This window comes from Phyllostomus hastatus, unplaced genomic scaffold (genome assembly GCF_019186645.2).
Source record: "Phyllostomus hastatus isolate PE091 unplaced genomic scaffold, TTU_PhHast_1.1 phas_contig_495, whole genome shotgun sequence".
Taxonomy (NCBI): Eukaryota; Metazoa; Chordata; class Mammalia; order Chiroptera; family Phyllostomidae; genus Phyllostomus; species Phyllostomus hastatus.
The window spans coordinates 9,616,083-9,639,620 of NW_025333895.1; the positions used below are offsets into that span (position 1 = coordinate 9,616,083).

The 23,538-nt window shown below is 68.6% G+C and overlaps 3 protein-coding genes across 3 annotated transcripts; 2 read left to right on the forward strand and 1 right to left on the reverse strand.

Annotated features, from left to right (window-relative positions):
* Positions 1 to 2,975: 2,975 nt before the first annotated feature.
* On the forward strand, positions 2,976 to 8,775 carry UAP1L1 (UDP-N-acetylglucosamine pyrophosphorylase 1 like 1). The gene is given in 10 exon segments (XM_045846541.1): positions 2,976 to 3,207; positions 3,209 to 3,416; positions 4,022 to 4,226; positions 4,408 to 4,583; positions 4,855 to 5,027; positions 5,182 to 5,375; positions 5,742 to 5,882; positions 6,301 to 6,486; positions 6,998 to 7,064; positions 7,489 to 8,775. Coding segments are annotated over 10 exon segments (1,515 nt in total). The 5' UTR covers positions 2,976 to 3,126; the 3' UTR covers positions 7,573 to 8,775.
* Positions 8,776 to 10,522: 1,747 nt separating this feature from the next.
* MAN1B1 (mannosidase alpha class 1B member 1) lies at positions 10,523 to 19,302 on the forward strand. The gene is made up of 13 exons (XM_045846487.1): positions 10,523 to 10,761; positions 11,405 to 11,513; positions 12,145 to 12,260; positions 12,846 to 13,000; positions 13,283 to 13,392; positions 14,523 to 14,708; positions 15,230 to 15,378; positions 15,619 to 15,807; positions 16,280 to 16,470; positions 16,998 to 17,118; positions 17,500 to 17,697; positions 17,792 to 17,923; positions 18,444 to 19,302. The coding sequence occupies exons 1-13, from the start codon at positions 10,651 to 10,653 to the stop codon at positions 18,645 to 18,647; spliced, it is 1,971 nt and encodes a 656-aa protein (XP_045702443.1). The 5' UTR covers positions 10,523 to 10,650; the 3' UTR covers positions 18,648 to 19,302.
* Positions 19,303 to 20,032: 730 nt separating this feature from the next.
* DPP7 (dipeptidyl peptidase 7) lies at positions 20,033 to 23,538 on the reverse strand. The gene is made up of 13 exons (XM_045846261.1): positions 23,404 to 23,538; positions 23,222 to 23,335; positions 23,003 to 23,142; positions 22,747 to 22,910; positions 22,321 to 22,456; positions 22,151 to 22,232; positions 21,900 to 22,066; positions 21,662 to 21,722; positions 21,225 to 21,343; positions 20,976 to 21,132; positions 20,812 to 20,876; positions 20,449 to 20,519; positions 20,033 to 20,321 (listed from the first exon to the last, which is right to left on the reverse strand). Exons 1-13 carry the CDS (start codon positions 23,483 to 23,485, stop codon positions 20,177 to 20,179), a joined length of 1,503 nt encoding a protein of 500 aa, XP_045702217.1. The 5' UTR covers positions 23,486 to 23,538; the 3' UTR covers positions 20,033 to 20,176.

The window sequence follows — 23,538 nt, forward strand, 5'->3', positions numbered from 1 at the left end:
GGCCTTTCTACCAGGAATGCCCTTCCCTGTTTGCGCCCAGCTGATCCCTGGGCTGGTGCTTCACAACTCCACTCAGACACCTGGCCCAACCCTGAAAGTCAGCCTCGGTGTCTCTACCCTGACCTTCAAAGCCTGGGGCTGCTTTCTGCTTGCTAGGGTGGCTGTCTCCTGTTGAGCGCCCGTGCTCTTTGGGATCAGGGTAGGGCCACCCCAGACCTGGCATCGGCTTGGCCCTCGGTGGGTGCTCCGTGGATGGCTGGCTCATGGGGAACCTTATCCTGGAGGTCACAGTGGAGACACCGTCCTTGTGTGGGACACCAAGCCACAGCGAGGGCCAAAGACAGCTCTAGGGGGTTAGCGTGGGTGTGGAGGCCAGGGGCCGGCAGTGCCCAGGCCAGGCTGGGGCCCGTGAGCCCGAGCTCAGCGTGCAGAGGAGTCTGACACTGTGAGGATGGCAGCCCCCCGCGGACTTTTGGCCCCTGAGCTTCCTTGTGGCCCTGGCCAGGCCCTGGAGGAAGGTGCAGGAGAAAGGAGCCAGTGCCAGCTCAGGGCGTGGGTGGGGCTAAGGTGCAGCCCGAGGCCGTCCTGCCCCCTGAACTTTGATCACTTCCTCCTTCCAACCTGGCCCAGCACGCCCCCACCTCTCGCTTTCAGCCTTGCTGTCACTGGGGGGCTCCTCAGAGCCCCTGGCCAGGTGAGTCCCCTGCAGACCCTGTGATTTTTGAGGCATCAGCCCAGTTGCGATTGTATTTGTGCCGTGCCAGCCGGGAGCTTCCTGGAGGTGGGCAGGGGGACAGGCCCCTCTGTCCCTGCCTGACGCTGGGCGTGGCGTGCAAGCGGCAGCTGCCTCGCAGCCCTGAGCCTATCTGGGGTGCTCTGGGCACTCCTTCTGCGACAACAACCATTGGCCCACGGTGGCCTCTGGGCCCTGCTCCCCGGAGCCCTTTGGGCGAGGTCCTCTGACAGAGGGAAGGCGTCTCCTTGGCCACAAGCCCGCCCTTGACAGGTGGTCCAGGAGGGGGTCACCTGCCGCTTCCTCACTGGCATGCCCGACTGCACCCCCATCTGCCCACTCCTTCCCTCTTGGCTCTGCAGGTGCCTCTGGCTGCACAGTCCCGGCGGTCCGAACCCTTCTGGTTTCAGGCCCACTCCCACCTTGAGGCAGGGTGCAGGGGTCACCCTAACCCAGACAGGCCCCAAATTCATGTTCTGGTACCTGCCTTCAAGGGCAAAAGTGCAGGGGCAGGAAGAGTTCCCATGGACTGTGTTCTGGGGCGTGGAGGCGGCTCTGCTGCTTCCACCCCAGACACATACACCCTCTACCTCCAGCGTCTGCCCCAGACTGCTCTTCCACTGCCACAAAGTATCGGAGCAGAGTAGTCACTCACTCATTCACTCATCCATTCATTCATTCAGCAGACGCTCCCTGAACACTTGCTGTGGCCCAGTCACGGGCTTGGGACCCAGCACTCATGCACCCAGTCAACAAACACGAACCGCCTGCCTCCTGTGTGCCTAGCCCTGATCTACCAGGATGGGCCGGGCAGTGAGCCAACAAGCCCATCTGTCATGGGGTTCACATCCAAGCGGGGTGGTGGGCTCAGGCAGTGGAGTGTGCAGAAAGGCAGGAAGGAGCAGAAGTCTGGGAGGGCCCCCCCTGAGGGGACGTGACCTGGGAGGGTCTCTGCAAAGAGGTGGCAGAAGCAGAGGCCTGACGAAGCCCGGCCGGAAGTCACGGGACTTTCTGGGGGAAGGGTGGTTGTGCAGGTAGGAGCCGCAGCAGGCGCGAGGGCCCTGAGGCAGCCTCAGACCGTCCTTGGGAGAGAAGGCCTTCCAGGTCCACAGAGCTCACGGGGCCTCCAAGGCAGCTGGGAAGGCCTGCCTCCTCACCCCCGCAGGGCGCGTGGGGTGGGAGGGGCACCACGGCCGGAGCTGCTTGCCAGGAGACACAGCTGTCTCAACAGGGCCTGGCTGAGCAGGCCTGGCCGGGGGCCCCTTTTCATGTTGAGTCCAAAACCACCATTTAAATTCATCTTACCAGGGGAGGGGGGTGCAGGCAGAGGGGAATAAGGGGCCGGGGGACGGGACAACTGTAACAACATCATCAATAAAGTATATTAAAAACCGAAAATAAATTCGTTTTAACCATGGGCATGTATAACTTTTAGACTCGATGAGACCAGTTTCTAAAAGGGAGTTCTGTCCCCAGACGACCGAAAATACTTGCGTATTTGTCACAAGGAAGGTCATAAACAGCAAAATATTTTAAACCCCGGTAGTTCTAATAGCAAGGCAGGGCGGGGGCGGCCCCGGAACGGTTCGGGTCACAGCGGCAGTGGGGAGGAGGCGGAGCGGGAAGGGCGCAGGGCGGCTTTCTGGGGCCTGGGGACATCCCGACAGCCAGCCCTGCTGCTGACGCGGTCCGCGGTCCGTGCCCTGCAGCCCAGCCCAGCTGTGAGTCTGCCCCCTTCCAGGGCTGCTGTCCCTGCTGCCAGGCGTCTCGGTACGTGCAAACGTGGCTGCGTGCAGGACAGATCCCAGCCTTCCCCCGGGTGCGCCCCCCCCGCCCCATCCAGAGCAGTGGGCAGAGGGGGTGCTGTGTAATTTTACTTTTGTTTTTAGAGAGGAGAAGGGACGGAGAAAGAGAGGGGAAAGGAGGGAGAAAGAGGGGGAGAGAAACATGAACGTGTGGTTGCCTCTCGTGCGCCCCCCACCGGGACCGGGCACGTGCTCCGAGCAGGAATCGAACCAGCGACAATCTGGTTTACAGGCCGGCGCTCAATCCAGCGCAGAAGCGGTGTTTTTGAACTGCAGTCAGTCCACGTGCTCCCGGGAAAGGGGAGCTGCAGAACCTGCCGAGAAGGGCTGTCCAACTCGAAGTACCCCAACCCCCATGCCTCAGGCGTTTCTGGCGCAGACTCTGGCTCCTCCGCCCACTGCATTGAGCCGGACCCCAGAGATCCGGCGCTGTGGGTGGGGCGCAGTTGAGGCCTCAGTTAGGTTGGAGCTTGGGGGCAGGGCCTGGGCGGGGCGCTAGGGCCAGCACCGCCCGCCTGGTCCCGTGATGCCGGTCTGAGCGCAGGGGTCACGAGTGCCCAGGGGGCCGACAGCAGCGGCAACGGCGACATGGCTTCGGAGCAGGATGTGCGCGCACGGCTGCAGCGCGTGGGCCAGGAGCACCTCCTGCGCTTCTGCGCGGAGCTGGCGCCCGGGGCCGCGCGCCGCACTGCTGGCGGAGTTGGAGTCGCTGGAGCCCGAGGCGCTGCGCGAGCACTGCCAGCGCGCGGCCGCGGCCTGTGCGCGTCCCCCGGGCCCACCGCCCGACCTGGCCACGCGCCTGCGTCCCCTACCCCCGGAGCGAGTGGGCAGCGTGAGCCGGAGCGACGCGGAGAGACGGCGACTCTGGGAGGAAGAAGGTAAGGGGTCGGGAGGCCCGGGCGGGGCGGGGCGGGTGTCCCGGCAGCGGGCGCTCCTGGCCGCCGGAAGGGGCCTGGCCCGTAGAGCAGGGTGAGAGGAGATGCAGTGCTTGGAGGAGTTTCGTTTGTTTCAGTGCTTTGTTTTTGTTTTAATTATGGTTCATGCACAGTTGTCTCCTTTTTCCTGCCACCACTCCCTCCCACCCTCAGCCCTTTCCCGCGCTGGCTTGGTCCACGTGCAGTCTCCTTTCTCACACGCACGAGCTGGGACCGCGGTGGGGCGCCCCCCCCCCCCACCCCAGACGCTCCCAGGCTGAGTGCCCGCGCACACATGGCCGGCCAGTGCCCAGCCCCCAGGCGTACTGGCAGCAGGGGACCCCTTGCACACTTGAGCACACTCCTGTCCCCTGTGTTCCCTCTGAAGGGCCCAGGGTGGGAATGAACCCAGGAGGACGCCATCCAAACCTCTGCAGGGTCAGGGCCAGGTTAGGCCGTCCGGGGGCTGTCAGGAGTCTCCGTCCCAGACACCAGCTTCCCTTCCCGAGAGGTGAAGGGTGGCAGTGTGGCGGGTCCCGGCGCCTCCTCACGGCACCCTTCGCCCCCAGGTTTCCGCCAGATCGCCCTGAACAAGGTGGCCGTGCTGCTGCTGGCGGGTGGGCAGGGCACGCGCCTGGGCGTGGCCTACCCCAAGGGCATGTATCAGGTGGGGCTGCCCAGCCGGAAGACTCTGTATCAGCTGCAGGCTGAGCGGATTCGGCGGGTGCAGCAGCTGGCCAGTGAGCGCCACGGAGTCCGCTGCACAGTGCCCTGGTGTGTCCCCTCTGCGTGACCTTGGCCCCGGAGCGGTCCCCCCATGTAGCCCCAGCCCTGCCCCACACCAAGATTTGAACCCCAGCCCCAGCACGGCATCCAGCATCCACCCAGACCGGACCCCGATGCCAGCCCCTGTCGGAGCTCCTGAAGGCGGGCTGGGTCTCCCCTGTCTCGGCAGGTACGTCATGACGAGTGAGTTCACTCTGGGGCCCACGGCCGAGTTCTTCAAGCAGCACGACTTCTTTCACCTGGACCCCGACAACGTGGTCCTGTTTGAGCAGCGCATGCTGCCTGTTGTGACCTTCGACGGGAAGGCCATTCTGGAGCGGAAAGACAAGGTTGCCATGGCCCCAGGTAGGCCCCGCCCCAGCACAGGCAGCAGGCCTGGGACAGGCCGCAATGTGCCTCCTGGAGGCTGTGCGGTTGCAGAGTGCCCTCCCCTGTCCGGGCCTTGATTTCTGTCTGTCACGTGGCATAAACACGCGACTACTGGGACAGTGAGAGAGCCCCTTCCGGCTCAAGGTCCAACCGCAAGGGGCTTCCTACCTCCAGCGCTGCCGCCCCCGCCCCAGTAGCTAGGCGAGGCCAGGCTGCAGCCCTCACAAGGCGCACCCCTTCTCTGCAGACGGCAACGGGGGCCTGTACTGCGCGCTGGCGGACCACCAGATTCTAGAGGACATGGAGCGCCGAGGAGTAGAGTTTGTGCACGTGTACTGTGTGGACAACATCCTGGTGCGGCTGGCAGACCCCGCCTTCATTGGCTTCTGCGTGCTGCAAGGCGCGGACTGTGGCGCCAAGGTGAGCCCTCCCACCCTAACCGCCTTGCCCCTCCCAGCCCCGCCCTCACTGCATTGCCCCGCCCCCACTGCATTGCCCCGCCCCAGACGCGCCTCCAGCACCTCAGGGCCCCCCGACAGACCCAGCCGTGCCAGCCTCACTGTCGTGGCCGCAGGTGGTGGAAAAGGCTTACCCCGAGGAGCCTGTGGGCGTGGTGTGCCAGGTGGACGGAGTGCCCCAGGTGGTGGAGTACAGCGAGATCAGCCCCGAGACCGCCAGCCTGCGCGCGCCCGACGGGGGCCTGCTCTACGGCGCCGGGAACATCTGCAACCACTTCTTCACCCGGCGCTTCCTGCAGGAGGTCACCGGGTGAGCGGTGGCCGGAGGCTGGCCCGAGTGGGGTGGTGCTCCGGGGAGGCACTGTACGTGGGTTGGGGTGGAGAAAGGTTCTTGGCGTGGAAAGAAGCCAGAGGCCCCGGAGGGCTGGGCAGCTGCTGGAAGGCTGAGGGGTGAGGCCGGCCTGCACGTCCTGGGGCGTGGCCCACGGCACCACCTCCGCCCCGTTGCCGGCGCCCCTGGGCAGGGATGAGGTGCCTGTGCCTCCCACGGCCCCAGCTCAGCTCCTACCAGCCGGTGTCCTTCGGGGCCATCCGCCACCTGCCCCCCGCCCGGCTGGGCCCCTGGGCGACCCGGTCTGAACCGCCTCTTGCCTCCCCTTGCCCTCCCGTCCCCCAGGAAGTTTGAGCCCTTGCTGAAGCCACACGTGGCCGTGAAGAAGGTCCCGTACGTGGACGAGGAGGGGAATCTGGTGAAGCCGCTGACGCCGAACGGGATAAAGATGGAGAAGTTCGTTTTCGACGTGTTCCAGTTTGCCGAGTGAGTGGCAGCGGTTGCTCTTTCCGCGTCTCCTTTCCTGCTCTCGGGGTGGGGGGGCGGTTCTGAGGCCCAGGTGGGCAGGGGTGCGGAGGTTGTGGTTGGGGGACACCGTGGGAGTGCCCCTTCACAGTGGGGGACTCGGGGAGGAGGCCCCGCTGAGGGTGGGAGGGCAGCGACGGGCAGGGGCTGTGGACTTAGGGGCCCACCTGGCCTCTCTGAGCCCTCCGCCTGCCGTTTCCAGGTCGGGGTGCAGGGCCTTCTGGGGTATCTGGGCCTCACTTTGGGGTTGGCTTTGACTGGCGGCCGTAGGAGGGAGGACCTCAGGCGGCACCTGCGGGCCCCCCCAGGCCTGCTGCCCACCTGCCAGGGCCAGGGGCTGCGGTCCAGCGTGGCGGGTCACCAGTTCTGTCCTCTCCAGGAACTTCGTGGCCTTTGAGGTGCTGCGGGACGAGGAGTTCTCCCCTCTGAAGAACGCCGACTCAGCCGACCGGGACACCCCCACCACGGCCCGGCGGGCGCTGCTCGCCCAGCACTACCGCTGGGCCCTGCAGGCCGGGGCCCGCTTCCTGGATGCACACGGGGCCCGGGGCCCCGAGCTGCCCGGGTGAGTGCGGGCCCCGGGTGCCGTCGTCCAAGCAGGTGGCTGTGTGCCCAGCTCGGCCGTGCAGTGACCGCCCCCGCCGCCTTGTGGCTCAGCCCCCTCAAGCTTTGCTCAGGGTCCTAGGGAAGGTGGGGGCTGGGGGGCACTGTACCCCCATCTGGCTCATTCACAAGCTCTGAAACCAGGTAGGGTGTTCGGAAAGCAGCGAGGAGGGGGTCACTTTTCAGGGCCGGGACGGGAGAACGCTGGGTTTCCACGTGTCCGGTGTTCGCAGCCACCGCCTACATTTTGATGGCGCAGGCTCCGGGGAGGGGAGCCTGCCGGGGCAGGGTGGCGGCTCGGGGTTCCGGGGTCCCGTGGGAGAGATTCCCGGGAAGAGGAGTGTGGGCAGCCGGGGGCGTGGCGGTCAGCCTGCTGGGCCAGGACAGGGCCAGCCCCCGAGATGGGTGGTGCTGGGGTCGGGCCCCGGGGTCCACCCCCGCCCCCGTAGAGGCTGATGAGGGGCTTTCCTCAGCCTGCCCAGCAGTGAAGAGCCTCCGGCCGTGTGCGAGATCTCGCCGTTGGTGTCCTACTGTGGAGAGGTGAGAGCCCCCTGGCCGCCCGGGCTTCTGTGGGGTTTTCCCGGGGTCAGGCTGTGTGAGCTGAGGAAGGCGCTCTGGGGAGAGGTGGGTGCTTGGGTAGAAAGTCGCAGCTCGGCCTCGCTTTACCCGTGGGGTGAATGGGCCCTTTGGTTGCGGAGGAACTCCCAGGATGTGTGGGGACTGGTGAAGCCCTCCGAGGCCCTGGGAGCGGCGAGAGGGCAAGCCTTGCGGAGAGAGGGGTGCTGGCCCCCTGGGGAAGCTCTGGCCTGAACTGGCCCCCGGGGCCGGGGGGCGGGGGGTGGTCCTGTTGGCCTGTGGTCTGGAGGTGGCATGTGACCCAGGCCCCTGGAAGTGTCTCCCCAGCTCCGGGCTGAGTTAGGACCCCAGCCTGGGGACAAGAGAGGGACACTCGGCTCATTTCCAGGGTCTGGAGGCGTACCTGCAAGGCCGGGAGTTCCAGTCCCCAGTCATCCTGGACGAGAACGGGGTCAGGGCATTGGGTCCCTGACTGGCGCCCAGACCCACCGGCCCCCAGGGTCTGCAGGGGTGTGGACGTGGCCCTGGCCCGGGGCCCCGGGTAGGAGAGCAGGCTGCCGTGCCATTCTGGACCGTGGGACCCGGAAGGAAGAGCCCGGACTCGCTCCGTCACTCCTGGTTTACAGAGGGACTGCTCCCCTCGCCCTGGCAGCCGCCCCAGTGCCTGGGACGGGGCTGGCGTCAAGGGCCAGCCCGCCCACTGAGGCCGACAGAGAGGCCGCCCGACTCATCACCACAAGGGGCTGGCCGCACCGAGAGGCTGGACCTGCGCACCACGGCTGAATTCTCCATGTTGTCTCCCAGGCCTCAGCCCCTCCACCCCGTCTGTGACCGGTTCAGGCTGCTGAGCTCCCCCCAGGCAGAGTGGGACCAGCACCCCGGCCTCCTTCCGTCACTGCCTGGAATTTAGATGGGGAGCGCCACCCCTTCTCCAGCCTGCGGGTGGCTCTGATCTTGGTGCTTACTCCCCTCCCTGCTCTGTGGCGGGCGGGGGTGCAGCCTCCACACTTGGGGCCATGGCTCCTCCCTGCCCCCCCCCCACCCCCGGCAGCCTGGTCCGGGTTGAGGGGAGCCAGTGGGCCCTGTTTGTTCTCTTGTCCTGGCTTTGCTGCCCCGGGCCCCAGCGCCACCTCCCCTTCGGTACGCAGCACAGGGGCGTCTACCTCCCACTGATGTGAAGAGCAGTGTACAGTGCAGCCTGCTGCTAAACCGGGTCGCCTGCCCCTCCCCTCCACTGCCTCCCATCGCCCGCAGGGAACCCACTGGTTTCCTCAGGGCAAAGGTGTTATCAGGACGGTGGGTTCAGGTGCCGCTGGTCCCTCCAGGGGCTTGGAGCAGACCCTGGCTGCACCCACGCTTCCCGGCCTGGGTGTGATGGCGGAGTTGGGGCCAGGCCCAGGTCTCCCAGCTTCTTGTAAACCTCAAAACCAAACCGTGTGCCTTTGGGGCTTCTCCTCAGCTGCTCCCCAGGCAAGCTGGGGGCCTAGGGCAGAGGCAGGTCCACCCGGTGGAGTCCCGGGCCAGGGTCAGTGCCTGGAGTGCCCCCCACTGCCGGAACGGGAACACTGAGAAGTCTCTTTTGTAGTTTGCTGGGCGAACTATTGAAACAGCTCACTTTTTAAAGACTTGTTTTTGAATAATTGTATCTTCATATAAAGTTTCAAATGGCACCGAGGTCCCAGGCTCCCCTCATTGTTTCCTGCACTGTTTGTAGCATGCGCAGTTACCAGGTGCCACCACAGCAGGACACGGAGGTGCCCAGGCACTTCACACGGATGTGCGTCCTGTGTCCCCTCTGCACTGCAGAGGCCGGATGGTCCCACCGACACAGACACGTTGCCTCTGTAGCCCCCCACCCCAAGTCTAACCCCAGACAACTGCTACTGAAGTCACTGTGTTTGAAATACTGCCAGACCTGATTTTTCATTTTTCATGCATGGGGCGGGGGGATGGAGGGCTGCCAATAAACACCGGGTGCTGCGATTGGCCCCCGGCCTGCAGAATGCAGTCTTGAAGCGGCGTGAGTGCTGGAGGGCCACAGGCTGGTAGCGCCAGTGGGAACTGTAGCCCACTCCCACGTGCGTTTACACTGTGTCTGTAAATGCTGGCTCTAGCACACCGCTTGTAGATGAACAGCACGTTCGTGTAAGAACCCTAGGAACTAAATTCAAAAGACACAGAGTGACCTTCAAGCGTCCTGGCCCCCCACCCCCCGGGATGTGCTGACCGCCATCCATGGAGCCAGGATGACGCACCCGGGACCGTCACCCGCCTTGTTGGGATGGACTGTGCACGCTGCCATGTAGGGAACTTTTCAACTTCCTCCTGTGACTTCTGTTCCTCTCTCCCTCCTTATAAAACCTGTCTTCACAGAGGGGGAGACAGGCTTTGAGACATGAGGCCCCCATCTTCCAGGTGGCCGGCATCTGAACAAACCACTTTCCTTCACGTGTTGGCTTTCCTGGCGGCAGGCGGCCGGGCCTCCCTTCGGTCACAGGACCAGCACCGGGTGGTGTCAGTCTAGGGCTGGAGCCCGCACGCTGAGCCGCAGCCGCTCTGGGCGGGCAGGTCGGTCAGGAAGCCGCTCCTGCTTGCTCTCCCCACCTACTTCCCAGGGTCTAGGGAACCTGCAACAACTCAGTGGGTCAGGCATCTGGGGCTTAGGCGCAGAACTTGCCGCTTGAACCAGCTCTCCAGGACCGGCCCGCGCACGGGCGTGTGCATCCTGCAGCAGATGCCACCGTTTCCCTGGTAACTGGTTGTGCAGTGAGGGACGAGTGAGGGCCGCGTTAGAACCCCCCCCCCGCAGAGCTGTGTGTGGGGTGAGACCCGCCGGGGCCTGAGAGATGGCCCCTGCAAGGGAGCAAGGAGCTCCCTGGGGCAGGTGCAGAGGAGCCAGGTGCGGGGCAGGGGCACACGCGGCGGGGAGTCCCGCAGACATCCAGACAGGTCCTGCGCTGAGCAGGCCCCGGCTGCACCGGGCGGCTCTGCCACGAGAACCGCCGTACGCCCCCAAGACCGCGTGTCATATCGGTGGAAACCCAGCGCGGGATGGGGACGGTCACTGTGGCGGTTACACGGGACCCCGCTCTGCGGCCTGGCTCCAACAGGGAGGAGCGGCCGGTCCCACTGACCACAGGACCTGCGGCAGTCGGGCTGTGGGTGCAGATGACCGGGAAGCCGGGGGACCACGCCCCCGAGGGCCAGTCCAAACCCGCTCCTAGTCAAGGCCACGCCCACACTTGGCGCGCAGGCGCTGGAGGGCGCTATGTCGCGGATGTGAGGTCACCGCGCAGGCGCAGCAGCGAGGAGAGGCAGGTGCCTTTAAACGTTAACCGGATTGCAGGGGCTGCGAAGCCAGGCGCACGCGTAGTAGAGTTTAGAGGGCGCGGCGCACGCGCATTGGCTGTGAGTGCGATGGGCGGGGTGTTGTCGGAGCTGAGATGGCTGCCCGCTGTTGTGCGAAGAACCGAGCCTCCGGTCCCTCTCACCTCCCGGCCTCTTGACGCCACCTGTGGGTGGGGTCCCGCGGGCCCTCTCCACCGCTGTCATGTACCCACCGGCGCCGCCGGCGCCGCACCGGGACTTCATTTCGGTGACGCTGAGCCTTGGCCAGAGCGACGACGGCAGCAAAACCCAGCGGCGCCGCTCGTGCTGGCGGGTGAGGGTCGGTCCCGCAGGCCCTGGGGTCTCCGCCCGGCGCGCCGGTCCCGGGCAGGGGGCGCTGGTCCCAGCGGCGCCGTCCGCGGGCCGGGCTCTGCGGCTTGGGCCGGGGAGGGCGCCGGGCGGGGCCGCCGCACCCCCAGCGGGCCCCCGTGTGGTCTTGTCCTCTGCGCCCCGGACGGGCACCTGAAGTTCCCTGGATGAGCTCTTCCCCCGTGCGGACGCCGGGAACATGAGCTCAGCCCCTCTGACGCCCTCGGGGGCGTTTGGGGGTCTCAGGCCGTGGGGCGTCCACACACCGCGTCCGGGCAGGTGCCGGTCCGGGGTGGGGGCCTGAGCCCGAACGCTCGTTGCGGAGCCGTTCTCCGCCGTCCGTGTGCAGGACAGAAGTGGACCCTGCGTCCGCTTCCATTCCCCTGTGACCTGTCCCCGGGCATTCTGTCCCCTGCAGTCCGGCCCCAGCCTGTCACCCTGCTGCGAGGGAACTGCGCCCAGTGCAGAAACAATATAGCGGCACACTGGATCTCCCGAGTCCCTCATTGACCTCACAGAGTTTGTCAGAGAGGAAGAGAATTCCATTTTATTTTGAGTAAAAAGTGTCACTTTCCGTGTCCCCCCCTCCCGCCACCCCGCCGCCCCAGAAATGGAAGCAGCTGTCGAGATTGCAGCGGAATGTGATTCTCTTCATCCTGGCGTTTCTGATGCTCTGTGGGCTGCTGTCCTACATCAGCGTGGCTGACCAGTCGAAAGGTACCCGCTCCTGAGTGCCTCAGACCCCCCGGGGGTTGGCTGGACGGAAGCGACCCTGCCTTCCGCCTGAACCAGCCCCCGGAGCCACAAAGGGCAAGGAGTGGGCAGGGGAGCCACATAAAGGGGGGCACGGCGTGCCTTCCGCTCCTCGTTAGAACACAGATGTTACCGTGACATTCCCTGCCTGCCCGCCCCCTGCGTGTCCTCTGTGGGGCCGCATCCAGCCTCTGCCCCGGGGCCGCACGCTCGCTCCAGGCGCGTCCCGAGGGTTTCGTGACGCACGCTGGCCCGAGTCTGGGAGGAGCCAGGCAGGGAGCGGAGCGGGCGCAGGCGCAGAGCGCGCTGATCTGAGGAGGAGCGCAGGCGCCGCTGTGGGTCGCCTTGGGCACCTTCTGCGGAGGAAACAGAGGAGCAGCCTCTGGGGCCGGGGGTGCCGCCGAGGGCAGAGACGGCCAGGTGCTTCGAGAACGCTTGGTTCCCCGTGGACGTTCTCGGGTGCGCTTGGGCGACTTCCCGGGGCCTCGGGGCGTCCTCTGTTAAAAACAGCACCTGCGTAGGCACCTTCCACAGAGCACCCGAGTGTGCCCCGGCCCAGGTGGCACGTCTGAGTCAAACGGGTTCTCTTGTTTAGCCCCGAGTGGCAGGTCGGCAGGAGAGCAGAGAGCGAGGCCAGCAAACCTGCCCATCTTGCCAGCCCCTCAGAAGGCAGACGCCGACCCAGGGGACGGCCCTGTGCGGCCCCCCCAGGTACTTCCCCTGAGCTGCGTGGGGGGCTGTAAGCGGGCTTAGTCCCAGCACCATCGGATCGGTGCGCAGTGTCCAAGCCAGGCGGGGAGGGGCCTTTTCCCGCCGTCTGTCTGGTGTGCCAGCCCCGCTCCTCTGGGCGGGTTGGATGCCGCCCGGGGAGGAAGGGGGAACACCCTCTCCTTTCGTTCTCGGCTGCACAGCTGCTGGGCGCCAGAGCCTGGGTCAGGTGGTGAACCACACAGGCCCGTCCCTGCTCTCCTGGGGCCACTGCGAGGGCCAGCTGGGACCCCGGAAACGGGCGGGCGGCCCACACTCACGTCCTGTGAGAACGAAAGCAGGCACCCCCGAGGGGCCTGGGCGCGTGGTCAGGGCGGCCCCTGGAGTACGGGGCACTGGACTGCAGTCCTGCCGGCTGAGGAGCACCCCCAGGCTCTGGGTGGGGTCGGGGGCAGGGCCCGCTCCAGGGAGCTGCCCGAGGCTGGGGTTCGGTTTGTTTGGGGAGCTGAAACTCGGCGAGGCCTGGGCAGGAAGGGGCAGCTCGAGGCACTTGAATTCTCCTCATGAGCGACTCTTGTGTTTGTCCAGAAGCCTCAGAGGCACGCCCGGCGGGGCCCCCCCAACCTGCAGATCAGAGCCCCCGATAAAGACTCGCAGGGCAGGAGGCAGGACGGCTCCAGGAGGAGGGAGGCGGCGGCGGACGAGGCGCACCAGCAGCAGAACCCGCCCAGGACGGTCGTCAGGTACCTGCTGCCGGAGACGCGGGTCTGAGCTCCAGGAGACCGGAGGGGCCGCTGCGCTGGGCGTCTCTTCCCTGAAAGACAAGGGGAACCAGCACCTGGCTGAGCCCACCTTCCTTTGGAAGCAGGCAGTCTGCCCCGTCCTCAGGGCGCCCCCCCAGGGCGGGGTGGGGGGTCCTGTCTCCTGGTTGTCGGGGCTGGAGCGGGGCTGGGCCCAGCCGGGCGGCCCCCACGGGCTCCCGCGTCCCGGCCTCTGCACGGCTGACGGCCCCCCTCTCCCTGCAGCTGGCGGGGGTCCGTGATAGAGCCGGAGCAGGGCACCGAGCTCCCGTCCAGGAGGGCAGAGGCTCCCAGCAGGCCCTCCTCGTGGGGCCCCCGGATTCTGAAGCACATGGGTAAGGCCACACCTGCGCCCGTCAGGGCCCCACCTGGGCTTCCCGACAGACAGAGGGCGTGTGGACGCGCATGTGAGCAGGTGGGGTGAGGGGCGGAGCGCTGCCTCTCCCCCCAAGGCTGACTGTCCCTCAGCGCCCAGGTGGGCCCAGGTCCTCAGGGTTGCATGCTCTTCAGAAGCCTGGTGGCTGCAGGTGTTTCCTGGACACTGTCCCGTGTCCAGGGCTGTGGCCACAGGCGTGTATGTGTGTGGGAGGCCCATCTTCCTGCCCGTGTCTGGTCCGAGAGGGGCCTGGGGGTGTGGAGCCAGGGCTTCCCCTCAGTGTCACCCCCAGGCCTGCGGGCCTCAGGTGGTGGGTGGGTGCGTGCACTCGGACCCCAGGAGTCAGGGGCCCCCTGGGTGCTGGCACTCCTCTGAGGGGGGACGGGGGAGCCCAGAGCCGGGGCTGGCAGCTGGGCCTGTGGGGACACAGAGCGGTTGTGTGGCCTGAAGGAGGGACAGCTCAGCGTGGGTGTCACGAGGGGAGGCCCCCACCCCCGCAGAGGACACGTGGTGTGATGTCGGTGCCACGGCTTCCTGGACACGCACCTCTGTGGCCCTGCCTGTGTGGGGAGCACCCCCGGCAGGGGTGAGGTGGGTGCGGCAGGCAGGCTGCAGAGGGGCCTCGCTGTGCCCACCCCACGGGCCCTCCTCCCGGAGGATGCCAGGCGTGGGCTCGTGAGGGAGGAACGGGCTGGTCCCCGTCACCAGCACCTGTCACGGTGGATGTGCCCACACCTGCGCTGCCAACACAGCCAGTGCCACCGTGTGCCTGGCTGCGGTGTCGAACGCTTTTGCTCGCCGCGTGCTCCCTGTGGCCCCGAGGGGGTGCCCCAGAGGGTGGCGTGGACGGGGCCGGGCCAGGTGGGCACGAGCCCGAGCTGCCACGTGAGACGCCCAGGGCCTCGCCACCTCAGCAGCCGAGTCCGGCCCTGAGGGTCTGGCCTCCCGTGCTGGCCGCGGATCTTCCTGCCCGCCACCGCCGCCTGGTCCGTGTCCCCCAGGTCACCAGCGTCCCTGCCCGGGGGCTGCGGAGGGGCTCCGCCCTCTCCGACCAGGCCCCGGTCCCCCTGACCTGCTCCCCCGCTCCAGCCTCCCCCAACGAGCGCCAGAAGGCTGTGATCGACGCCTTCCGCCATGCGTGGGCCGGGTACCGCAAGTTCGCCTGGGGCCACGACGAGCTGAAGCCTGTGTCCAGGTCCTTCAGCGAGTGGTTCGGCCTCGGCCTCACGCTCATCGACTCCCTGGACACCCTGTGGATCCTGGGCCTGAAGAAAGGTACCTGGTGCCCTCCAGCGGGCGGCCGGGTGGCCCTTCTCTAGGTGACGGAGGGGGCGAGCTGGTCGCGGGCACTTTCCCGTAGCCTCCTGTCCTGGCGTGTGGGGACGCTGCGGGCAGCTGTGCGGGCCCCGCCGGACGCGAGCGAGGGCCCTGTGGGGGGAGGTGGTACTCGGCCTGGCACAGCCGCCGGCGCCAGGGGTCTGTCCCTGGGCCCACACTGCCGCGCGGCGGGGGGCAGATGGTAGCGGGCGCTGGTGGCTACTTCAGAGGGGACGTCCCCCGGGAGGGGGCTGTCCCCGAGTGCCGGGGTCCTCGTGCCACAGCTTTGGACTGTCGGCCACTCGTGCCCACGGCCAGGGGCGGCTCCCCAGCTGCACGCTGGCCTGTTTACGCTCAGACGGGAGACTGGGGGTTTGGGCCTCTGCCCCCTTGGGGAGACAGGAGAAAGCATGTCACCCCGCGGGAAGCCGTGGGGCGCTGGGACCCACGGGCATGTCCTCCCCCCCACCCCGCCGCAGAGTTCGGAGAGGCCAGGAGGTGGGTGTCTCGGAAGCTGCAGTTCCAGAAGGACGTGGACGTGAACCTGTTTGAGAGCACCATCCGCATCCTGGGGGGGCTTCTGAGCGCCTACCACCTGTCTGGGGACCCACTGTTCCTGCAGAGAGCTGTGAGCGCCTGGCCCCCGGGGACCTGGGTCTCGGGCGGGGAGCGGGGGGTGTCATTCCCGATGCAGCTCGTCCGCTGCGCCCAGAGGGACGTCCCTCCCGGCTCCCAGCTCCCGGCTCTGCTGTGGGGGCTGGGCCTTGTAACGGGCCGGGGGAGGGTAGTGAGGGGTCCCCGTCCCGAGAGGCAGACGCGGCCCCTTGGGGACAGCCCACAGCGGTGACCCCCGCCGTGTGTGCGCCAGGAGGACTTCGGGAACCGGCTGATGCCCGCCTTCCAGACGCCCTCCAAGATCCCCTACTCGGACGTGAACATCGGCACCGGCGTGGCCCACCCGCCCTGGTGGACGTCGGACAGCACGGTGGCCGAGGTGACCAGCATCCAGCTGGAGTTCCGGGAGCTCTCGCGCCTCACGGGAGTCCGGAAGTTCCAGGTGCGGCGGCCACGCGTCCGGGGGCTCCTGGCTTGGCCCGTCAGCCCCGGTCCCTCCCGCGCGGCCGCCGCCTGCCCTTCCTTCTCTGGGGCCCGTCTCCTCTCCTCGCCGCCGCCCAGCCTCCGCCCCGGCCACGCCCCGCTCCAGCGCGTGACCTCCGGACCCTGGCAGGGCTGGTGGCTGCTCACGCAGGGCTCTCGTGGCCCCGGGTCCCCCTGGCCGCATGTCTGTGGCCGTGGCCGCCTCTGTCACAGCTGCCTGGGGTTGGGCATGTCGGCACGCTGGCGGCGTAGCCAGTGTCCTGCTGGTCTCCCTGCGCTCGTCCCGCCCAGCGGTCTCCCGGGCACCGCAGCGGCCCCCGGACCAGACCCCGGGCTCATGTTCGCTGCCGACAGCAGCAGTGTCCGTGGCGGTGAGGCGGGAGGAAACCTCACATTGGGCCACTCACCCGCCCGCTCCCCCCCGTGCCCAGGAGGCCGCGGAGGAGGTGACCCGGCGCGTCCACTCCCTGTCGGGCAAGAAGGACGGGCTGGTGCCCATGTTCATCAACACGCACAGCGGCCTCTTCACCCACATGGGCGTGTTCACCCTGGGCGCCCGGGCCGACAGCTACTACGAGTACCTGCTCAAGCAGTGGATCCAGGGCGGGAAGCAGGACGCGCGGTGAGGCCGCCCCGCCGCCCGCCCCGCTCCCCTGGGGGCCCCGTGCGAGCACCGAGGGCGAGCACGGACCTGCCGGCCCCCGGCCTGCTGCCGGGCGGGGTCTGGGCTGGCAGGGGGCGGGGGGGGGCACGGGGGCGGCTCCGCTGGTCCCTCCTGGGGGGGAGGCGGCGGGACTCCTGGGCCGCCCTCCGCACGTCACTGGGGGGTACACAGCGCTGTCCCTGAGGCAGCCCCCCCACCCCCCGCCCCCGCCTGGAAAACCCAGCCGCGCAGACCCTCGTCCGGGACCCGGAGGTGCCTGCCCACCGCCCCCAGCCCAGGGTGACATGACCCACACGGGTGTGTGGCTCTGGCCGACTGCCGGGGCAGGGACCTGGCGGTCACCTGTCAGAGAGCCCCGGGGCCTCTGGGGGGCGGGGGGGTGAGAGGAACGGCCCTGTTGTGGGGGGAGGCAGAGGGCACAGCTCTGACCGCCCCAGTGCCCCCCGCCGGGGCAGAGCTGACGGGCCCTGCCGCTCGGCCCCCAGGCTGCTGGAGGACTACCTGGAGGCCGTCGAGGGAATCAAGAGGCACCTCCTGCGCAGGTCCGAGCCCAGCAAGCTCGCTTTCGTGGGCGAGCTCGCCCACGGCCGCTTCAGCGCCAAGATGGTGAGCGCGGGCCCGGCGGGCCTGGGCGGGCCCGGCCTCGGGTCCTCCACCCTGGGGCTCCAGGTCTGGACCAGGGGAGGCCCAGGACCTCGCGGCACCTGGTGGACATGGGCTGTGGGCCTGGGCGGCCGCCACCGTGACCCTGCCTGCTGCAGCTGGCGCCCCCTGGTGGTTGGACGGGGCGGAGACCGGGCTGGGAGTGCTCCCTGGGATGCGGGTGTCCCACCAGCTCAGTCTCTGCCCGAGTTGGACCCCCGTGCAGCGCCTGGGTGTCAGGGTCCCCCTGGGGTGCGGGGGCTGGACAGCGTCGGGGCAGCGCTGGGCCCATGGACCCTGTGTGGCCGCTGGCTCTGTGGTGGTGAGGAGACCCTTCCGTTTCAGGACCACCTGGTGTGTTTCCTGCCAGGAACACTGGCCCTGGGAGCCCACCACGGCCTGCCCGCTGACCACATGGCCCTGGCCCGGGAGCTCATGGACACCTGCTACCAGATGAACAGGCAGATGGAGACGGGGCTGAGCCCCGAGATCGCGCACTTCAACCTGCACGCACAGGAGGGCCAGAAGGACGTGCAGGTCAAGGTGAGGGGGCCTGGCAGGGCGGGGCGGGGGCCGGGCAGGGCGGGGGCTGGCCCCAGGGTTGGCACGAGGCCCTCACGCGGCGCCGTGTCCCCAGCCGGCCGACAGGCACAACCTGCTGCGCCCGGAGACGGTGGAGAGCCTCTTCTACCTGCACCGCCTCACGGGGGAGCGCAAGTACCAGGACTGGGGCTGGGAGATCCTCCAGAGCTTCAACACCTACACGCGGGTGAGCTGCGCTGCCCTCCCGCCTGGTGTCCCCTCCCCCCCAGTCTCGAGGGGCCAGCCCGTTGGGGAGGGTCCCTGCAGTGCAGACACGCACAAGTCGGGTCCCTCCCGGGCCCTCTGCACAGTCTGGGCAGCTTTGTGTCCCCTGGGGTGGCCACGGGGCCCCTGCTCCCCAAGACACAGCCAGACCCGGGTGCCCCCCACTGTGCTCGGGCCCGGCTGCCCCCCTCACCGTCGGAGCCTTGGCCCAGGACCTGCTGCCTGGTGTGTGTGGCAGTGGGTTCCGGGCTCCTCGGGCGACTGCCACAGGCTCTGGAGGCCACGCTCGCTGCTGGTCACCCGGGGCGACCACAAGTGACTTCAGGGCAGCCAGTCGCCCTGTGGGCCTCACTGCCGCCCAGCCCAGGCCCTGCTCGGGGTCCTGCGTGCTGTGGTGAGGTGGGGGACTCTGGCGTGCCTCTGGCAGGCGGCCCGCTCGGCACTGTGCCGAGCGGTGATGCCACGGCCCCGGGTCCTCTCAGGTCGCCTCTGGGGGCTACTCCTCCATCAGCAACGTCCAGGACCCCCGCAACCCCCAGCCCAGGGACAAGATGGAGAGCTTTTTCCTGGGAGAGACGCTCAAGTACCTGTACCTGCTCTTCTCTGACGACCCCGACCTGCTCAGCCTGGACGCCTACGTGTTCAACACCGAGGCCCACCCCCTGCCCATCTGGGCCCCCGTTTAGGGCGCGGCTGCTATGTGGGTGCCGCCCTGCGGCTGGCACTGCCTACACACCAGGGTGCCTGCCTGTAGGACCCTGGCCCTGGAGGTCCTCCCTTCTCAGGCCTGGGCCGTGTGGTGCCTGCCAGCCGGCTGGACGTGCCCTGGGCCCGGCTGGTGACAGGCCAGGAGGCAGCTGGGCCACAAGGTCTCTGGCTTCGGGAGGTGCTCTGCCCCAGTGTGGGCCTCTTGTCTGTGGTTCCGTGGGGACGCCATTAGGAGGGAGAACCCAGTGTTGGGGTTCAGGGGGATCCAGTCCCTCAGTGCCCCCTCCTTCTGGAGAAACTACAAATGGAGAGTTACATTCCTATAGCTCTACCGTCCTGTCGGCTGGTTCCCGGGCCTCGTGGAGGTCCTGGGCCCCCTGCGCTGTGTGCAGAGGCAGGAGCGACAGGACACGGGTGCAGCTCTGCCTCGGGGTCCTGGCGGGTGACCCTGTGCCGACCCAAGGTCCTGGGAGGCGTCTGTGACCCCGCTGGGCCGGGGCTTCTGGCTGGCTGTGCCATGTGTGAGATGGACTCAGGGATCCCTCAGGGTCTGGAGGGTGGGTGCCAAGTGCCCCTGCTCCCAGACTACCTGGCGGAGTGGCCTTCCGTCGGGATAAAGCCAATCCTCTCTGACCAGTGTCCTGTGTCTGTGCGGGAGCCCGCTTCCTAGCACCTGGGTGGGGCTGGGGGCCCTGGGCTGGCCACCTCGCCCTGTCCACTGAGGCCTGGCCCTTGCTGCTGCCCCTCTGCATGCCTCTCCCCTCCTGCAGCACCTGCCCCTTAGGACTGACCTGGGCAGCCTCCGCAGAAAAGGCAGACCTGGGCTCCCCTGCCCAGGTGACCTCCTGTCCAGGAAAACCCACCTGAGAAGCCAGGGCCTCCCTGAGGGCCCAGCGTGCCTGTGCTGAGGCCAAGGCTCCGGCCTCGCCCCGCCTGGGCACTCAGACGTGCCCCCAGCCGGTCCCCACACGCGGGGGCTCTGGCGACAGCCTTGCAGGTCCTGTGCTGGGACCAGTGGCCTCTGGCCCCGCCCTGTGGCTGCCGGCCGCCCGCCCTGCAGGGCACCCCGTCAGAGGGCACACCAAGCTCCCTCGGGCCCCGCAGTGTGCGGCTGGGCTGGGCAGCCCCTGCGTCCACCCTGAGGTGGGGCTTGGGGCAGCCTCCGCACCGCACTCAGGGCCGCAGAGATGCTCAAGGGGTTGGGGGGTGGGGGGGGCAGATCCGCAGGGACAGCCACGCCTGGGTGCCAGTGACACCGGGGAGAGGGGAGACAGCAGGTGGGGAATCGGTCTGGAGTTTGATGTCACAGTTTATCTGGCCACGTGAAAGCTCCCCCCACCCCCGTCACCCCAAACAGCAAACCCCGAGTTGACCATTTTATTGGCCGACGGCTGATGGGGGAGGGGCAGCATGCTCACAGGTCCACACCCTCTTCCCCCGTGGGGCCTGGCCGGGCCCCCTCCCTGAGCCAGGGCCCCACCCAGGGGTGCCCCCGAGCCCTCCGGTCCTAGCTGCGGGCGCGCCCCTCGGCCTTCCAAGCACTGTGCTGTGTCCGCCGCTCCCGCCGGGCCGCCTCGACCCACCGGCGGATGTGCGTGGCCTCCAGCTGGCGCGCCTCCAGGACAGACACGGGGTCTGCCGGGTGGGACGCTCTGTGGAGCAGGCAGGGGCGGGACACTCGGTGGGCAGGCTGGCCGGGGCCCCCCAAGGCCCCCCGCCAGGTCCAGCCGTGGGCCCAGGCCAGGCGCATGCAGTGCCCCCGCCGGGACAGGGCCGCACCTGAGGTCCAGGTGGTGGGCTCCCCCGCGGATGGTGACCGCCAGGATGGAAGCACTCAGGTTTCTCTGGATCTGTGTCGGCCGGAGGCGCCAGCACGTGTGAGGGGCGAGCTCCAGGCAGGCGGCCCCAGCCTGCGGCACAGCCCACACGTCCCCCCACCAGGGGTCCCCCCACCCTGGGGTGCAGCCAGGGCAGTGACTCGAGGTGGCTGTGCGGCCTTGGCGGGTCCCGTCAGACAAGGGGCCACAGGCAGGGCCCGGCAGGCCAGGGAAAGGACCGGAGGGCAGAGGGGGAGGGAGGAGGCACAGACCCCCATGGGGACCCTGCGAGGACAGTTACCGCCCGAGGAGACCCCCGACTCACCCCGCCCCCGGCCCAGGGGTCCAGGTCACCGTTAGAGAAGATGATGTTGCTGGCAGCTCTGAGGTCTGAAAGGACAGAGCAAGTGGCCGGGGACCGGGCAGGGCCCAGGCTGGGCGAGCCGCAGAGCTGCCGGCCCCGGGCAGGGCCGCTCCCCCGAGCCTCACCGGCGCCCCCGAAGGTGGTGCGCAGCCAGTCCCGCCGCGGCCACACGCCCCACGTGCGCAGGCAGTACTGCTGGCGCTGCTCCTCGGTGAAGGGCAGCTCGGGGAAGAGGTCCGTCACGTTGTTGCTGGAGAAGGCCAGGTTCATCTCCGTGCAGGCCTGCGGGCCCCGCGGTGCTCAGGCCTGTGGGCGGGCAGGCACCCCCCCAGCACCCCGTCCCTGGTGGCCCCCGGTGGTCCCGCCCCTGGTACCTGGTAGTCCCAGGCCCTGGCGTCGGGGCCCGAGCCGCAGCCCGTGGGGTCCGCGCACGCCCGGTACTGCAGGTAGATGTCGTAGCAGGGCTGCGCGCCCGAGGAGTTGTACACCAGCCCTGTGGGGAGGGGAGCCGGCCGCTCGGAGGGGCCCTGCCGGCGTCAGGGCTCTGGGGCCTCGGCCCCGGGAGCAGGGGGGCCCCTGGGTGTGCACTGGTGCCTCCCACCCCCCCCCCCCGCCGGGGCCTCCTGCAGCCCCCAGGGAGCAGCGACCCCAGGCCAGGACAGGAAGGAGATGGGCATTTCCTGCCCAAGGTGATGGTGGAAGTGTCTTGGGCCCTGAGGTCCCCCGGACCGCCCCCACAGCCCACCCGCCCTCACGCCCACGGCAGGACCCCCAGTCTCTGCACCAGCCCAGGGCAGAGGGGCGGGCGCACCTGCCAGGGCTCGGAGCCCCTCGATCCTGCCGCTCTCGTTCAGCAGCCGGTCGCAGGCCACCTAGCGGGGGGGGCGGGGGGGGACGCCTCAGCAGGGACCCCCCTGGCGACCTGCAGCCCCCGCGGTTCCCCTTCCCTGGTCCCAGGCAGCAGAGCGGAGCCCGGCCCTCAGGCTGGCCGGCACTGACCGCCCCGGGCAGCCGGGGCCCTTCCCTGTCCACGGGCGCAGGCGCCTTGCCTTGACGGGGTTGGCGGGCAGGCGCTCCAGGAAGTCGGTGGGGTACGGGTAGTCCATCATGGCCAGCACGGTGAACGCGTTCCGGGCAAACCCGAAGAGCTGGACCAGGTCCTTCCAGCCCGAGAGTGGCCGGCAGAGGCCGAAGGCCTGGCTGACCGCGTCATAGGCTGCCGGGAGGGGGCAGGAAAGGCCTTTGGAGGCTGCTGGTCGGCGAGGGGGGACGGGGTGCGAGGGGCGGGGCGTGGCCTCACCTCCCTGGAGGAACAGATCCTTGATCTGCCGGAAGGCGTCGCGCACGCCCTGGGCACACTTGGGGCCCTGGCCCTCAAAGTCCTGGAGGAGGGAGCGGTGGTTGTGGCTGCGGCTGCGGCTGGGGCTGGACCCCGAGCCCCTCCCCCGCCCCCACTCCCTCCTCACTCACCGCAGAGACGTCCCGGAAGAACTGGTAGGCGTCCCCAAGGCCAGCCACCAACACCACAGGGGCGCTGGCCGCCAGTGCCCCCGCCACTAGGTGGGGGTACTTCATCCTCATGTAAGCGCTGAGCATCCCCCCGTAGCTGTTGGGGGCACGCGCGGGGTCGAGGCTGCGGACCTCCTTCCCAGACCCCGCCCACTAGGGGCGACTCGGCTCCCTCCCAGACCCCGCCCACCGGGGCGACTCCGGCAGCAGCCTCTCCACCCCCCGTGAGTGGGGGGCTGCGCCCCAGCACTGGCCCTCTCCCCCTCAGCCCCATGCCCCCCACACCCCAAGCGGTGCCTGAAATGTCTGAGACCCACACCACAAGTGTCGCCCCGGGGCTGGGTGCCCACTCGTCCCCGGAAGACAGAGGAGACGGCGAGGACCCACCTCCCGCCAAAGGCGACGGCCGGGACGTCCTGGGCCCCGAGGTCCCGCCGCAGCGCCTGCAGCAGCCTGGCGAAGTCGGCCAGCGCCTGCTCCACCGTCAGCAGCTCCATGTGGCCTCGCTGCGTGGACCGCTCGCCGAACGGGAGCGACTTCCCGTAGTACCTCTGCGGGCGGCACGGGGGCCGTGGCCTCGCCTGCGCCGAGCCCTGGCGCCCCCAGCGGCCGCCCTCCTCCCCCCACCGCGGCCGGTACCCACGTGCTCCGCGAAGACGACCAGAGCCGCCTGCTGCGCCGCCAGCTCCAGGATGAACCCCGAGTTGTTGGCGAAGGCCCACACGTCCCCCTCGTTGCCCGTGTAGAAGAACAGGGGCCCCTCGCCCCTCTTCCAGAACTTCTCTGCGGGGGGCAGGCGGGAGGGGTGGGGGTCAGGCGCGCGGCAGGCCCCCCGGGCCCGGGGGTCCCCACGAGGCCTCACCTGACACCAAGAACCGCTGCGGGAACGTCTTGTTGCCAAACCTCTCGAAGTTGAAATGGTCCAGAAACTGCTCGAAGTAGCTTTCTCGGAAGTCGGGGTCCAGGGCTCTGTGGGCTGGAGCGCACAGCGCTCAGCAGATGAGACCACCAGGAGCGGGGGAGGGGCCGCGGGTCCCCACTTACCCCTGGCCTCCGGGCCGCGCAGCCCCAGCGCCAGCAGCAGGGTCAGCGCCCAAGGCAGGGCCGGCGGGGACGGAGAGCCCATGTCTGCTCCGCCCGCGGGCCGGCAGTCACATGACTAGCGGGGCCACCCTCACG